Source organism: Aquarana catesbeiana, linkage group LG08, assembly GCF_042186555.1.
Source record: "Aquarana catesbeiana isolate 2022-GZ linkage group LG08, ASM4218655v1, whole genome shotgun sequence".
Classification (NCBI taxonomy): domain Eukaryota; kingdom Metazoa; phylum Chordata; class Amphibia; order Anura; family Ranidae; genus Aquarana; species Aquarana catesbeiana.
In genome coordinates this window covers 169,299,058-169,316,733 of record NC_133331.1, presented here as the reverse complement: position 1 = coordinate 169,316,733, position 17,676 = coordinate 169,299,058, and the positions used below count along the sequence as shown (strand labels likewise).

The 17,676-nt window shown below is 41.2% G+C and overlaps 1 protein-coding gene across 1 annotated transcript in view; it reads left to right on the top strand.

Annotated features, from left to right (window-relative positions):
- The window catches only part of CDH23 (cadherin related 23), a 1,935,615-nt gene extending 1,922,296 nt beyond the window's left edge, over positions 1-13,319 (top strand). The window contains exons 63-67 of the mRNA XM_073596703.1: positions 943-983; positions 1,655-1,715; positions 2,418-2,547; positions 6,080-6,202; positions 11,248-13,319. Of these exons, the coding sequence (XP_073452804.1) occupies positions 943-983; positions 1,655-1,715; positions 2,418-2,547; positions 6,080-6,202; positions 11,248-11,571 (679 nt within the window). The 3' untranslated portion in view covers positions 11,572-13,319. The remainder of the gene's footprint in view (positions 1-942; positions 984-1,654; positions 1,716-2,417; positions 2,548-6,079; positions 6,203-11,247) is intronic.
- Positions 13,320-17,676: the final 4,357 nt, after the last annotated feature.

Sequence of the window (17,676 nt, the reverse complement as noted above, 5' to 3'; positions counted from 1 at the left end):
ATTTAGCTGTCCCTGTTCCCCCCATAACTCCTGCTGCTGCTTCTCCTCCCCCCCCCCCCCCCCCACACACACACACACACACACACACACACACACTTCCCACCACTGTCAGTTTTCCTGCCAATTCCTGGCTGTCAAAATTACATCTGGGACTTTCTGTGTAAAAACAGCAGCCAGTTCTAGCCACTGCTGTTGAAAATGGACATTTTGATCAGTGCTTAATTGTCCATATTTCCCCCCTTATTAAACCTTTAGTTAACCATAATCAGCCCTGATTACAGTGATTGTAAAGCTACGATTTTTATTTTCTTTAAATGACAAACATAATACACTTACCTGCTCTATGTAATGGTTTTGCACAGAGCAGCCCCAATTCTCCTCTTCCCGGGTCTCGCATCCACACTCCTGACTCCTCACCCCTGTCAAGTGCCCCCATGGAAAGTCGCTTGCTATGAGGGCACTTGTGCAAGCTCGATCCCGAGCCCTGCTCTGTGTGTCCCCCGCCCTGCCCCTGGCTCCCTCCTCACTCCCGCTGCTGTCTCTGAGCCAGTGAGGAGTTAGAGAGATGCTGCTCTTGTGCATATTGCTGGATTGAGTTTGGGCTCTGTAAGTATAATGGGGTGCTGGGAGGGGGGGTTGGGGGAGTATCTGCACACAGAAGTTTTTATTTTTACCTTAATGCAGAGAATGCAGTGAGGTAAAAACTCTTTATCCTTTAGAGCCACTTTAACTCTTCACCCTTAGCTATTATTTTTCTGCCTTTTTTTTCTATTTTTAAACCATTATAATGTTCAATCTTTTTCATTTTGAATCTTTTTTTTTTTTTTTTTTTGGGTAAAAGTAAACTATTGTAAAATTTGTATTTGTTCTAACTGACAATAAGTTATAAAATGTATTCGCAAATAATAAGATTTGTTTTGTGCTTTTTATTAATACTTTCAGACACAAGAGAAAGTTAAAAGCTATAGTGGCTGGCTCTACAGGTAAGTCCTGGATATACTTTTGGAAAGTGATTTAAAAGGTCAAGTATCCCAAAATGGATATTTCACTTTTAAATTGATGCTACATGCTAGGTGATTTTGCTAGATATTCTCGCACATTTAGGCTGGGTTCACACTAGAGCACGGAGCTTCTCACAGCAGGGGGTCCAGTGCATCTTCATTCACAGGTTCAGGTCCAACTTCAGCCCAAATTTTAGGTTAAATTCGGACCTGAAACGGACCAAAAGACGTATAGGACTCCTGTGCAATTCGCACTGGAGCTGCTCCGGAGATGTGTGAAACTACACAGGAAGGCTCACACAAAGTACAAAGTGATCCCACAAGCACAAACATGGAATTGCTAAAGTCGTAAAAAACTGTTTTTATTATACATATTTTAACAAGTTGGCAACTCCCACTTACCGCCTATAGGAGGCCACCAGCAACTTGCTAGCTTTCATGCCAAGCTTGAGGGACTGGTTGGTTTTCCTAGCTATGTCCCTGACTTTTGCCATATTTGTGATACTTTGTTTTTTTAATTGTTATTTCCAAAAAGGCTTTGTTTTACAGTGCTTATTGTTTTCATATTTTCACATTGCACACAGCACATTTTCAGATGTTTAGCCTTATAAGCAAGATAATGAAATTAATCTTGACTTTGGCTGTTTTTTCAGGAAACAGAGGATTCATGGATATTCTTGATATGCCGAACACTAATAAATACTCGTTTGAAGGGTAAGTTTACTAGAGCTCATTATGTGCCACACACATTATTTTATAGTAAATAAGTGATATATGATTGGACCAGTGCCATTAGCATCATGTGCATGGATGCTTAGATTGACCTACTTTCAATCTCAGGAGTATAGCTTTTGAAACCAATTTTCAAATTATTTAAATATTTATTGAATATTAGATGTATATTATACATATTATGCCCATTTAAAGACTGTTTTAGGGAGTATCATGGTAAGTGTTCCTTGATAGATATCTTGAAGGTTCAATTGTGCTCTCACCAGCCTTAAAAAGATAGTAGATTTTACTGGTATTTTAAGATAATTTCATGTAAATAAGTGACAATAATTGCAGTTACAGGGTTGCAGGTTCCATGCTGCAAACTACTAGCAGAATTTTTTCCCATAGCATACAATAATGAGGTTATTGTCAGTAGTGTATTGTGTGGCAATACCAGTAGCAGGTCTGATTCCAGGGTAAATGGCCTGGGAGTTCAGGCTGGCCCCTGTACTGTAGCCTGTAGTGATCCTGTATCCTACAGCCTATAGATAACTAGATTAATTTTACTGGATTTTTACACTATGCAATTGCCCAGTTTACCAAACTATTCGATTTTGTAGTTGTTTGGTTACAGTTGTTGTTATTGTTGCTACCCTGTGGTCTCTGTATCGTAGGTACCAGTGTTTCTTTCTGTGTTTGTAGGGCAAATCCTGTATGGCTGGATCCTTTTTGCAGAAATTTGGAACTGGCGGCACAAGCAGAACACGAAGATGACTTGCCTGAGAACTTGAGTGACATCACTGATCTGTGGAACAGCCCAGCAAGAACTCATGTAACTATTCTTTTATTACTCTAGTATGAATAAAGGTATGAATGATCATTTTCAGAATTTGGTCCGTCACTTTCCTTTACACAAAATTTTATTTTACCCCCATTGTGTTTACACAAACCCTGAACTCCTGGTCTGTACCTCCTATAAAACTAAAGGTATATTGTTACACTCTAGTCTAGTACTTAGGTAACACTTATCTCGCAAAGGGCCAAAACAGAGCAGACAGGTAATTGTAGAGTAAAGTGTATGTAAACCTAAAAATAAAATTTGTATATGCTGCAGCTTACCTGTCTTTAGATGTGCTTGCTGGAATACTTTTATTTTTTTCAGGGTTTTTTATTCTTTTCCTTTATTTTATTCTAATAGTCCTGCAGATATTACACATCCTGTCCCAGGGGGGCAACACTAAAACTGCGTACACACGAGCGGAATGTCTGACAGAAAAAGTCAGACAGAAGCTTTTCATCATCTATTCCGATCGTGTGTATGCCTCATCAGGCTTTTTTTTTTTCGAAAATTCTGACGGACCTATAAATGGAACATGTTATAAATATTTCCAAAGGAAACAATTCCTATCGGGAAAACCGCTCGTCTGTATGCTGTTCCGACGGACCAAAAACGACGCATGCTGTGAAGCAAGTACAAAACGGAAGCTATTGGCTACTGGCTATTGAACTTCCTTTTTCTAGTCCCGTCGTATGTGTTGTACGTCACCGTGTTCTGGACGGTCGGACTTTGGTATGACCGTGTGTATGCAAGACCGCTTGAGCCGAATTCCGTCGGAGTTCCATCGGAGAAACCTTCTGAGTTTATTCCGACGGCAAAACCGCGGCAATACTCTTGTTTTCTCGTTGTTTTCTCCATTACATGGGTGTGGGGGGATTAGTAGTTTAAAAAAGGTTAGAAGGAAAATAAGAAGATTTTTGATATATTAATTCAGCTTTATTAGAGTTTTTAAGACACTGCATTTCAGCAAGATTAACAGTTCTTTTTCATTACTTCCCGAAAATGTGCCTAGCCTAAAAATGAAAACGAATGCAACCACCACATCTAAAGATTGGTAAACTGCAATATTTTACAGTTTTGTTCTTGGTTTTAGATATCCTTTAACCACTTGCCCATTGGGCACTTAAACCCCCTTCCTAACCAGACCAATTTTCAGCTTTCAGTGCTCTCATATTTTCAATGACAATTACTCAGTCATGGAACACTGTACCCATATCAAATTTTTGTCCTTTTTTTATACAAATAGAGCCTTCTTTTGGTGATATTTATTCACCCACTGGGTTTTTATTTTTTGCGCTATAAATGAAAAAAAGACAGAAAATTTTGTTAAAAAATGCATTTTTCTTCGTTTCTGTTATAAAATGTTGCAAATTAGTAATTTTTCTTTATACATTTTGGCCAAAATCTATCATGCTACATATCTTTGGTAAAAATACCAAAATAAGTGTATATTATTTGGTCTTTGTGAAAGATATAGAGTCTACAAGCTATAGTGCTAATCACTGAAAATTGATCACACCTGATGTACTGATAGCTCATTTCTTGAGACACTAACAAGCCAGGAAAGTACAAATACCCCCCAAATTACCCCTTTTTGGAAAGTAGACAGTCCAAGGTATGTAATAAGAGGCATGGTGAGTTTTTTGAAGTTCTAATTTTTTCCTACAATTCTTTGCAATATAAAGATTTTTTTTGTCCTATTTTTTTCCTTTTTTTTTCTTTTTTTTCCTTTTTTTTTTTCTTTTTTTTCCTTTTTTTTTCTTTTTTTTTCATTTTTTTTTCCACAAAATTGCCATATTAACAGGTTATTTCTCACACACAGCATATGCATACCACAAATGACACCCCAAAATATATTCTGCTACTCATCCTGAGTATGGCAATACCACATGTGTAAGACTTTTTTTTACAGCCTAGCCACATACAGAGGCCCAACATGCAGGAAGCACCGTCAGGCGTTCTAGAGTCATAAAATACACATTTAGTTTCTTGACTACCTCTTGCACTTTTGAAGGCCCTGGAGCACCAGGACAATGGAAACGCCAAAAAAATACCACATTTTGGAAAGCAAACACCCCAACGTGTATTCTATGAGGCATAATGATCCTTTTGAACATGTCATTTTTTACCACATGTTTTTGGAAAATTTGGAAAGAAAATGAAAACGCATTTTTTTTTTACACAAAGTTGTTCAATGCATACAATATTTTTAACACGTAGCATTAAAATTTCCACCCCAAAATACATTCTGCTACTCCTCCCAAGTATAGCGAAACCACATGTGTGAGAATTTTACACAGCCTGGCCACATACAGAGGCCCAATATTCAGGGAGCACAATCAGATGTTCTAAGGGCATAAATTTCAAATCTAATTTGACTACCTATTACACTTTTGTGAGGCACTGTAGTGACACTTATGGGCACTGTAGTGGTACTGATGTGGCACAGATGAACACTGATGTGGCATGGATGAGCACTGATGTGGCATGGATGAGAACTGATGTGGCATGGATATGGCACAGGTGAGAACTGATGTGACATGGATGTAGCACAGATGAGTACTGATGTGGCATGGATGTGGCACGGGTGAGTACTGATGTGGCACAGATGAGAACTGATGTGGCATGGATGAGAACTGATGTGGCAAGGATATGGCACAGGTGAGAACTGATTTGGCATGAATGTGCCACAGATCAGTACTGATGTGGCATGGATGTGGCACAGATGAGCACTGATGTGGCACAGATGATCATTGATGCGGCATGGATGTGGCACGGATGAGCACTGATGTGGCATGGATGATCACTGATGTGGCACAGATGATCACTGATGTGGCATGGATGAGCATTAATGAGGCATAAATGAGCCATGGATGGGGATTGATGAGCCTTGGATGGGTATTGATGAGCCTTGGATGGGGATGGATGAGCCATGGATGAGCATGAATGAGCCATGGATGGGGATGGATGAGCCATGGATGAACATGAATGAGCCATGGATGGGGATGGATGAGGCAGGAATTGGCACAGATCAGCACTGTGGGCACTTCAGATCCAGCCCACAGCACTGCTGCACTCAATCTCTCCCCTCTACTTGCATACTGTATTGATTGGTACGGAGAGGGGAAGAGCTGAACCGGGTATGCGCCAGCTTGTTGACAACTGATCGCTCCGTCATTGGACTGAGCGATCATGTGGTGTAGGGTCGCTGTCCTTTACTGTGAGCCGTGATGCTTGATTCTGGGAGGATGTTATAGTACCCCCTCCCAGAATTATCCAACCACGCTGTAGCCGTTATTCAGTTATGGCCCGGTCGGTAAGTGATTAAAAGAGAATAGACAACAGTTATTCTCTCAAAGACCAACAGAGTCATTTGTTTTTTCTATTCCTTCTACACCATTTGCTCTATTACTTGCATAAGAACAACAGTTGTTACCTTGTGTGTATTTGAATATAAATATGTTTATCTTATGGTATCATAGGCCTAGGCCTGGCCAAGAAACCCTTAAAACTGTTTATTCTATAGGGTACTTTTGGACGAGAACCAACTGCCACCAAACCAGAGGATGATCGTTACCTTCGTGCTGCAATTCAAGAATATGACAACATTGCAAAGCTGGGGCAGATTATGCGTGAAGGGCCCATTAAGGTGAGGCTAAGAACTGTTGGTAAATGTAATTTATGTATACTCTCTTATTACATTGTAATCTAGCTCAAATGGTCAAAATTCCTAAAAATAAAATCGAGAAGAACCTAACATACAACTAGCTAATAGTTTAACACACAGCTGTACATATACGTGAACTTTTTTTTATCTGCCAAATTATTTGTAATGGGGTTAAGCTAGCCATGTGACCCAGACACCCCTGCCAGACAGTATGGCCACTATCTTGTGTGTCTCAGTGGTATACTGGCCAGGATATACTGGCTGACCCTCAGGCACAGAACTTTTTAACTCTTTGTACTTGTCCTTGTTTATGAAATTCCACTATCGGGGTTTATATTTTGTTCTTTGTATGGCAGACTTACTTTGCATAATTTCCTATGACAGCAATCTGAGTGGTAGCCTAAGCTAGTTAGTTCCAAGACCTTTCCATACATACTTGATAGATAAAGTTAGAGGGCTTCATGTATATTTGACAAAACTGTGAGATCCTCTGAACTACTATTGACTTTAGAGTGTAAATACTTTGTATATTAATTATTTTAAAAAGGACATGTTCAGTGCTATCTCAGATACAAATGATGCACTGTGTATATTGGAATCTCAATATCAGAGAATAGTTCAGGGCTAAGTATCATTTTAAATCTTCATTGTTACTGAAAGTAAGCTGATTTTGACTTAGGCATCAGACATTCGTGTCCTACCTACAACTAAACAAAGTTTAAAAAAACGGAGCACTCTTTTCAGATGGCAATGAAAAACTGAACCTTCCAGCATATTAGAAAATTGCTTGTATGCATGTTTGTATATTTATATTTTATTTTAATAAAACGTCTTTAAATCGCTATTACCATCACCCACACACAGGGGTCACTGCTGAAAGTCGTACTGGATGATTATATGAGGCTGAAAAAGTTATTAGCGCAAAGAATGGTTAATAAGGCCACCACCAGCACTGGTGACCATTCCTCAGTCACAGAGGTATATCGTCTTACATTGTGTGCAGGCTAAAAAGCCTGGTGTGTCTTTAAGGGTGCAGTGGGTCTGCATGGTGTGTTATTTATCTCTCTCCCTATCTCACTATATCTTTCTGTATTGATATAACATTAATAATAGTCATTAGTATTTTTGGTAGGTAGATAGCTACAAGAATGTTTCTTTTTGTTAATACATAAGGTATAATCATAAAGGTAAGCGTGCTAAATCTTTAAGACCTTGTACACACGGGCTTATGAAAATATGTATGGAAAATATTTACACATGTATGGTGTTTGAGCTTTATGCACATGTACACGTGTACAATCATTTTTAAAGCCCAAAAGCTTCTCTCAAAACCCGCCTGCGGGTTTTTTTTTTTTCTACTTCTAAAACGCTCCTCTTCAAATACTCCTGTAAACGCTTATGCATGCATGGTCACATAGGTTAATATAGAGGTACCTTTACAGGTTGCAAAAAAGAAAGCTGATGCCTATATAAGCTGCGTTTTTTTTAGGTTCCACCGTGGATTCACACCTCTTCATTGAAATTTTCGGCAAACTGTCACCCTACTTTGTCAGTTGTTTGGTGCTCAGTTTACAAAGCTGAAAGTGGGCAGGATCGCCACATCAGGTTGTGGCATACGCACAGGGCTTTTTTTCTCAGAGAATAGGTGCAGGAACTCAACCATGCCCACCACACACACACACACATACCTGCCAAATGGCATCAAATAATAGCTCTTCCCTCTGCATACAACCCCCTCCCTCCACTGCCCTCATCTTCTCCCCCCTCCTTAAAAGCTCCACCATCTGTCATATGTCTTACCTTTGTTGCAATATTAAGCTGAAACACCTATCCGGCTGTAGTACCTCCCAGCATACTATACTATTCTTCAGTCACTTGCAAGGGAGATCATACAGTAGGAGCATCAACAACTGGTCGCCAGGGAAAAATGGAGACCACGGAGGGTGCAGCCTACCACGCACCCTCTCCTGCCCATGACTGCACTGAACCCTGGGCACCTGTACTGTATCTCCCTTGTCCCTGTCCGGCACTCAGTGGGATCTGCGCAGATCTGACCTGTGGGAGCTACCAGGAGATAAGCTATCACTTGTAAACGCAGAAGCTGGACTTCAGTGTTACCAAGTGATAGTGGTGAGCAGAGAGCAGAAGACCTGAGCCAGAGGTGGTGGAACTGAGTTCCCCCTAGTTCCTGCTGAAAAAAAGCCCTGCATACGCATAAATCTGGCCTGATCTTATCTTATCAAAGTGCGGCTCATTGTTGGTTTTAACCAAATTTTTAAAGCTAATTAGTGGAAGAGAATGTCAAATAATGCGCCAGGTGTTTCTTATTTTAATTTAGAACCATTTTGCCTGTTCTTGCTTACATAGTGAATTTTATATTATTTCTCTAATACTTCCCTTTTATAGCTGCATGGTACAAGATTTTCTATAGAAGCACCCTTTGTTTCTATAGAAGAAACGATATTGATTGATTATTTCTGATTCAGATTTACTGTAGCTAGTACATGAAAAATGAAGATGGATTATGTTAGTTACACTAAACATATGGAAGCCGAAAATTAGGCCAGTTGAGACAGCAGTCTTAGGTTGCAATCATGGATGTACGGTGGGGGAGGCGCTGAAGTTAGAGTGTCCATACCGGACACTCCATCCAGAGTGCAGCTCAGTAACTCTAATTCTTGTAGAATACAGGCTTAGTATTACTGAGCTCCTTGTCTGCCCGCTGCATCTTTCACACAGGCAGATGCAGCAGCTGAACCTCTTCAGTGATGCAGAGCCAGTTATATGTGCAGGCTCAACGTCACTGTGCTTTTTTTTTTTTTTTTTAACAAGCTCAGCATCACTGAGCTGACTGCCTTTGTGTGTGTGTGTGTGTGTTAGCAAGCACACAAGCAGCCCTACTTAATGTGGAATTCCAGTCAAAACCTAACTAACGGTAAACCTACTCTGGGTCACATTCTAATCCTATCTAACCCTGTAAAGCAAAGATCTCTATATATACCTTTTCTGCAGCCGTTTCCGGTCCAGTTTCCAGTGGCGGATGCTGTGTGCAGGAGAGAACCGACAACGGCTGGGAAATGCCAAGGAAGTGACATCACCCATAGACTTACTATGGGGCTTCCGTTGTCAGTTGCCTCTCCTGCACATGCCTACACACCAAAGCCGCAGCTGACAGCTCAGCGTGTGACCGAACTGGAGCAGCTGAAGAACAGGTAAGTACAGCGATTTTTGCTTTACAGGGCTAGATAGATTAGGCTTCAAATGTGGCAGAGAGTAGGTTTAGAGTTAGTTAGGTTCTGACTGAAATTCCACTTTAAGGTGGCCATCTTTGCTGTGAGGGAGAGGGTTTGAGCAGCAAAAATGTTCACCTCGTCGCAGCCATGTGAATCATGTACACATTTCTTTAGACAGTTAGGCTCTGTTTCCACTACTGCGACTTGTTTTGCGACTTGACACATGTCAAGTCGCATGACAAGTCAAATCCCATGTATTTCAATGGTCCCCGTTCTAATTAGTGCGACTCAGGTCGCAGCGTCTCCAAAAAAGGTTCTTGCACTACTTTGTTCCGTCTTCGGTGCGACTTGTTCTCCATAGAAAGGTATTAAGTCACAATGCAGTCGCATGTACATGTCTGACACCGCGACTTTGTTGTGACTTCCACGGAAGTCTACGGAAGCACATGATCTCTGCTCCTCCCAAATACATCACTTCCTATATTGATGTACGTGAGTGTGGAAGACAGGAAGGGAAAGTAACTAAGCAGGATAAGGAATTACATCACTCTGGCTAAATAGCAGAACATCAAAGTCGTTTTTAAAGTCGCATCAAATCGCAACATAAATCGCATTGTAAAGTCGCAGTGTAAACTGCGCGACTTTGGGGACGCACTAGTGGAAACATAGCCTTAAAGGGGAACTGTGCAACATAGGCTGAAAAAATCTTGTCTTGAAGTGAAATTGCACAACATCCCCTTACCCCTTGCACCTGACTCTCCCGTTTTATCCCTTCAACACAATCCAATCACCGTATTCTTCCTGAACTAAGGCTGCCACATGGCTAACTCCTGTCCATGACTCCAGTGATGCAACCATACAAAGGGTTTGGGTTTATTTGTAGGTCACGTGGTGCATCAGGTGACCTACTGCAATAACTACACTAAAAGTTCTTTCATCTGCAGGTGGGTAGGGGTCAAACAAAATAGAGTAAGAGCACGTGTTGATGGGTGAATACAGCTTGTATTCAGGTGCATTAATGCCTGCATTTGGAATCAGTTTGAGATGCATCTGAAATTATTGAGAGTACATTGGCAGGTGCATTTGACTTGCAGTTAACCTTTTTCTGACCTGAATTTCTGACCCACTTTTAAGCTGCATCAACCTGCTTTAAGTTGCCTTTTATATCTACTGACGTGTATGGGGAGAGGAGCAGTTCCAAAGCAAGTAAAATCCAGTTTTATGCATGGAGGAGCTGTAGCCATGACTTCTTTCTTATTTTGAGAAACATTTTTAAAAGTACTAAGTACACTGGGGGACATTTCTCAATTCTATTGCACAGCAAGGCATTGCTAAACAGGAACATTGAGACAGATCATGTGACAGATTTATAAGGTTGTAAATGCCTGCCTTGGCCGCTCTAAAGTCGCACTGCAGCTGAATGAAAACTGACCCACACAACTACCTAATTATGAGCTTGTTTAGATTTAGTAATAAATCGGTTTCAGACCTTGCAAATCTGTCGCAGTTGGCTGCCTGGGAATTCAGACACAGTCGCAAATACACTGAAAACCTGTCACATGGACTTTGTTAGTGAGAGGCATCCTGATTTACCTCTGTGCCACTAAGCCACCTAATAAATGTCCTCCAATGTGTTACTTTTAGATTAAAGTTCCACTTTGAGTGTTCAAGCATAAAATAGTTATCAGTGGGAATTAGGCAGTTTGACATGTACAAATGACATAGTCAAGGATGCTAATCAGACAAACAATATCAATCGTTCACAAGGTAATACCATCTTATTTTGTGTTTTAGTTGATTCAGAATGACTTGGATGAAGACGAGGATCAAAGCCCAAGACACGGATCGCTACGCTTCAAACACAAGCAGCCAATTGAATTGAAAGGACGAGATGGAATCCACATTGTTCATGGTAGCACAGGGACTCTCTTGAATTCTGACATCAACAGTTTACCAGAGGAAGATCAGAGAGTCCTAGGGCGTTCTCTGGAAACTCTTAGCACAGACAATTGTGTTTTTAATGACAGAAATGCCCGCACAGAATCTGCCAAGTCCACTCCGATGCACAAGTTGAGGGATACCATCGAGGAGAGCCCTCTGGAGATAACAGAATTATGACTAGAGGTGGCCTCATTGGTCTAGCAGTTAAGAAGAGCGTACTGAGCCACCGCTTCAGCATTGTGGCAAAAAAAACGGAAAGGGGGGCGGCTGATGTGAGCGCAGTTTAGGCTGCCAAGAGTCTGTATGCAAAATGACCAGCGCCCCACCAACCAGGGCAGATGAGAAGGCTATATGAAAAGAAAATTTCCCTTCCAAAAAAATCCAGAGATTATCTTCCACTGTGACTGGAGGGAGTGTACTCACACCATATCGCAGTGTTTCTGGTGGCTGTCAGACGTGAACGGACACCAATTGTGTCAACAGGGTTGAAAATAATGCTAAGAATGGCTTGGTACAAAGAATTCTTTTCTGCTGGCAGTGTTGTAAAACTTCCCTAGTGTTTAAAAAACATACCTAAAAGACCCTAACACTGGACAGAAACACTGCCACTAGGCCTGTGAGGTCATAACATGCTCAGAACTTTAGGTGAATGTCTTTCAGTTGTGCTGACTTACCAAAACGACACAAGTTTTCAATCACCACTTCCAGGACTTCTGAAAGAGTTATAGTGTGTCATTTTAATTTATTTTTAAATGTATGTGGATTTTGTGTTTTCTTTTTTTCTCTTTTTTTTAAATGTTTGTTATGATGAAGAAAACAAAATGATGAATGAACAAAGTCTCGGTTATTTCAGCTAAAGGTGCTAATAAGCTTCACGGTGAATGTGGCTATGTGGGTCCACAAAGTTTAAAGCTGAACTCCAACTTTCTTTTCACTAGAACTGAATGGAATGATCAATTGCAGCATAAATCATACCTCTGTACCATGTTGCTCTGTTGTCTACAGATCCCCTGATATTCTGGGTTTAGTTGTGGCTATGTATCATGTGACACTCTGTATATCCTGCTAAAAGACTCTGTCCCTTCCACAGCCACTTCCTGCAGCAGCTAGAGGCTGTAACACTCCCTTTCAGACTCTGCAAATTATGTAACTTCCCTCACAGCTCTGATGGTGGGTGGGATGGAATACATCCTAATTGGCATTCAATCCCACCCAGTCACACTTATGCCGCGTACACAGGACCGGACTTTACGGCATACTTTGCCCGGCGGACTTTTTGACGGACTTTACGACGGACTTTCCAAATGAACGGACTTGCCTACACACGATCAACCAAAGTCCGACGGATTCGTACGTGATGACGTACGACCGGACTAAAACAAGGAAGTTCATAGCCAGTAGCCAATAGCTGCCCTAGCGTCGGTTTTTGTCCATCGGACTAGCATACAGACGAGCTGACTTTTCGACCGGACTCAAGTCCGTCGGGTAGATTTGAAACATGTTTCAAATCTAAGTCCGTCAAACTTTTGATAAAACAAAGTCTGCTGGAGCCCTCACACGATCGAATTGTCTGACGAAATCCGGTACGCCGGACCAAGGATGCCGTAAAGTCCGATCGTGTGTATGCGGCATTACAGGAAGAGTCCAAACCTCCCAAGTCCCACCTCACAGATCACAGCACACAGCATTCTTCAAGAAGGATATCCCTTCATACATAGCCTGTTCTGAAAGCTAGCTGTGCTGCTGCTGGGCAGGATTGAATGGATCACAATTAAAATTGAATCTTGCTCAGTTAAATATGCCGACCAATGTGAACATGGAAAGTCTCACCCCTCAGATCCTGCCCTCTCAGAGCCCTGCTTTCTGTGAAGTGATTAATTTATATATGAAGGAAATACCTTCATAATAACCTCCCCTAGCCCTTCCTCTTAGTCTTGAAGTAAGCCATTATTCTTTGGCATGCTGCAAGACGGGAATTACTCAGGAGGAAGTATGACACATTTACACCTTTCACACTTACATGTAGGCCCAGAGACACCCAGAGTAACCCTAGGACAGAGGCTCATAGGATCATAGGACATGTAGTATCAAGACTGGAAAAGGAAGGAAACAGGAAGTCAGAGAACTTTGAAATTCAGCCAGGAGGAGTGACATCTGTGAAGTTTGGGGTTGTTTAGCTCAAATGTAGCACCTGCTAGCAAGTACAGTCCACACCAAACATTTCCATTTCAGGGCCTATCGGCCCACCTTTATTTATGAAAGTTCAAACAAAGCTCCATTAAACAAAATCAAAGGGGTTTCCCTCACAGGGGGTTTGTACCATCAATACCAAATAGTGGCAAATTCAGCCTCCTTGGCTTATACACACAGCAGTGCTGCCCAGGCCTTCCACTTCAGGCTCTCGTCTGTCTCCTACAGACCATTTCCTTGCCAACACTGTCCATATAGATAGCAGCCCACTCACTGCTCTGACCCTCAGGCTTGGGTCTCTGGTTTTCACAGTGAACACATGCACTCTCTGGCTTCTTCCTTGCAAGCCTGGACTCCTCAGGAGGATGGAGCCCAGAAGCATGATCAGGTGTCTATTAATAGCCCAGCACACACCTGACAAGTCTGTGAGCTGATGGTTCACAAAATCAGGACCCAGGACTGGGGATTTCATCCCACCCAGATCGCTAAGAAATCCACGGGCCCCAGGTCCCAAAGTGGACTTTTCTAAGCAATGAGGAAACTGAAAAGCCAGTTTCCTCCCAAATAAGCAAACCCCCTGGAGCCCCTCAACCTGCCTAGTTGAGAATCCTGCATCATCACCCTGGTGGGGTACCACATTGCCACACATCAAAGGCACAGTTACACATAAACTGACAGTGGGGTTTTGATTCATTTACATGCACAATGCATCTGTTGCTTTGGGGAGGAAAAGCTGGAGTTCTTCTTTAATCTGACCTTGCCTCACATAAGTAAGATATGAATGGTCCTACTCCTAAAGCTCAACTTCAGCCAAAATTCATATTTGCTTATGTTTGCTTTTGAGTGAGGATGAGTTAGAAGGTCTATCAGATTTTTATTGTCACCCATGACTCCATTAAGGAAATTTTACCCCACTTCTTCTGGCGAAAAAAAGTGGAAGTAATGGGATCACCCTAGCAGGGCGTAAGCGTAAAAAAAAACTGACAAAGGCTTTTATTGCACATTAAACAATGTTTTATCGCTGTCTCATTTTACTTACTTCCTCTCTCAAGACCTCAAGATGTAAGGGGACAGCTGCTCGAAGGCTTCCAATACAGCTCTAAAACCTGACATAGAATATATCCCTTCCCTACTCTGACAAACAAAATATTGGCTGCAATTGTGCTTTAGCCCCGGTTCACGTTGTTGCAGCTTGCTGCGACGTGTGACACAGAAAGTCGCATGACAATTCAAAACACATTCATTTCAATAGGCTGCGTTTTAAGTGCTGCAATTGAAGTCGCACTGACAAAAAAAAATAGTTCCTGTGCTGCTTTTCTGCATCTTCCCTGAAACATAAGTGCCAAAGACTGCAATGTTAAAATCACAAAAGTCACAAGGAAGTTGTTTTTTTGTCTTATCTTTGTGACTTTGGCTGCGATTTCAGAGGGTTTTTTTTTTTTTAACCCTATACTCCACTCCCATTTTATGCTTTATACCAGTGGCACAGCCCATCTCTGCAGTTTAAAATCCCCTCACAAGCATTGTCACCTCCCAAAGCACATTGTCCACCTAGCAAGCACATTGTACAGCTGTGCAAGAAAGATGGTGTAACGAAACGTCCCACACTCCGTTTGAGTGCTTTCATCATATACCACTTCCTCTCAGTCTGAATATAGATATCAGATATTCCAACCGCTCACAAGCACAAAACAGGACGATACTTGTTTAGTTGCTGAACATGGGCTGTTTATTAGAATGAAAATACAAGTCTTATATACAGTAGAAGTGGAGGTCCCCCCTCCTGCTCATATTACTCTAAAAATACACCTGTAACCAAAAACCTAATTAACATGAGCTAATTAACTAATCCCTTAAAGCAGCCGATGTGACTCCGTGCCCTCCTGAGCATTGTTATGATTAATCAGGATTTCACTACAGGTCAGACTTGTTGTCACTGAGCTTCACACAGTAGATTATACATTATCATAAGTATAAACACAGGACACCTTCACACAATAGCAGGAGCTCCAGCAGGAGTCTACCCATCTCCTACATTGTACAGAGGCCAATGTGATCAGCTCTCTCAACTAACATGTTGAGTTCAGAATCAAACAAACCAAGAATAGTTTTTACATATATCCTGGGAGATATTGTGGATAAATATTACTGTCCCATTTTAAGTAATACAAGATATATTTTCTCAGTCCTGGCACAGGGTGACTTAGACATAAGAGGTGCATGGGGAGCTGAAACTAGGGTTTCCCAACCTTTCCAAGGGATTCTGGGTTCCACGGGCCCTCCCATCGCATATGGCCTCCAAGAGGCTGCTCTTGACCATGAACAACTCATACAACTTGTACGTGAGCGTCCTGCAATTTTTGATACAAGGGGCACTACCTATAAAGATCAAGGTAAGTATGACCGAGCATGGTTAGCGGTAGCAAGACTCTACCATGAGGAGAGCTTTTCGGTCAACATCAAAAAAGTCATGCTGAAAGTCACACGACTTTGGGTCGCAGCAGTGGGAACCAAGCCTTATTGCAGTTATGCTGTATAGTATGTAGTATAGGGACTAAAAATATAGGTATATACTGTATGCAGCAGTATGTCAAAGGGTGCCTTTAATCCAATGGGTAGTCTGTATCTTTACACATGCATTCGTGTCTGCAATAACCAAGGGATCCTAAGGACTTAACAATCAGTGACAGAGCAGGTCTGCATATCAGTGGAGCATCATTGTGACACTTGTCACTGTAAATATTTCTAAAATACTTATATTTCTGGTTCTGATATCTTCACATTCAGTTCATTTTGTACAACTTTTCATATTTTACATGCATCTTCCACAAGAGGAATAGAGGTTGTGGTGATGTCAAAGTTAGATGAGAAATATGGGCATTAAGATCACATATTTTAGATTTCATATGGGGGAACCATAATGCTGCCCATACATGCAACCAATATCTAGCAATTTCAACCACTTGAACCACTCAGATGCATCAAATGGATTCCTTGTTGATTATATCTAAATAGGCATTTCTAGGGGGATTTCTGCCAGGTGTGCCAGAACATATTCTTTCCCATCCTAGCTACTATAAAAAATCAGATACCATTAAGAAGAGCTCTCTGGAGATCAAAGAATTATGAATAGAGATGGCCTCATTGGTCTAGCAGTTAAGAAGAGCGTACTGAGCCACCGCTTCAGGATGGTGGCACAAAATGGAGAGAAGATGGCTTGTGGTAGCACAGGCTGTATGCAAAATGACCAGCACAATACCATCCAGCGAGGAACAGAAGGTTATATGAAGACTTTCCAAAAATCCAAAGATTTTCTTGCAACTGAGGGAGTGTACTCATACTATATCATAGTGGGGTGCCTGTTGGACAAGAGCAGATACAGATTTGTGGCAACAGGGTTGAAAATAATGCTAACAATGGCTTAGTACAAGGAGTTTGTTTGTGCCGGAACTGTGGTAAAACATTCCTGGTGTTCAAAAAGCATACTCTTTTATTCAAAAGATACTACCACCAGACAGAAACACTGCCACTAGGCCTGTGAAGTCATACCATTCCCAGAACTTTGCTGCATGTCATTTAATTGTGATGACTTACCAAAATGATAGTTTCTGATCACCACCACCAAGACGTCTGACAGTGATTGTCATTTTAATAATTTCCTAAATGTGTTCGTTGTGTGTTTTCTTTTATTCCTTTTTATATATAACAAAATGTGGCGCTAAAAAATGATGTTCTTTATTGGGCAGGGCAAACCAGAATGATCATCTGAGTGTCAAATATGCGCAATAAAGTTTTAATGAAAACGTATCAAAGTGGGAGAGAAAACATAATAAAAGTGTATATAAGGACACAGATGTGTCTGTGAATCAAAACAAACCTAAATAGTGCACAAAAAAGCCCTTACAAGTCCAAAGACTAAAGGAATATACAAATAATCACAGAAAAAAATATGTGCAACAAACATTGATAAGTGCAAAAATTATTAGGTGTAAAGGGAGTTAGAAATAAAGCTCCAGAGAAATATATTATGCGTTCAAATAAATAGTGTACACATCAACAGATACACTGCAACCAAAACAAATGTGTATAAAG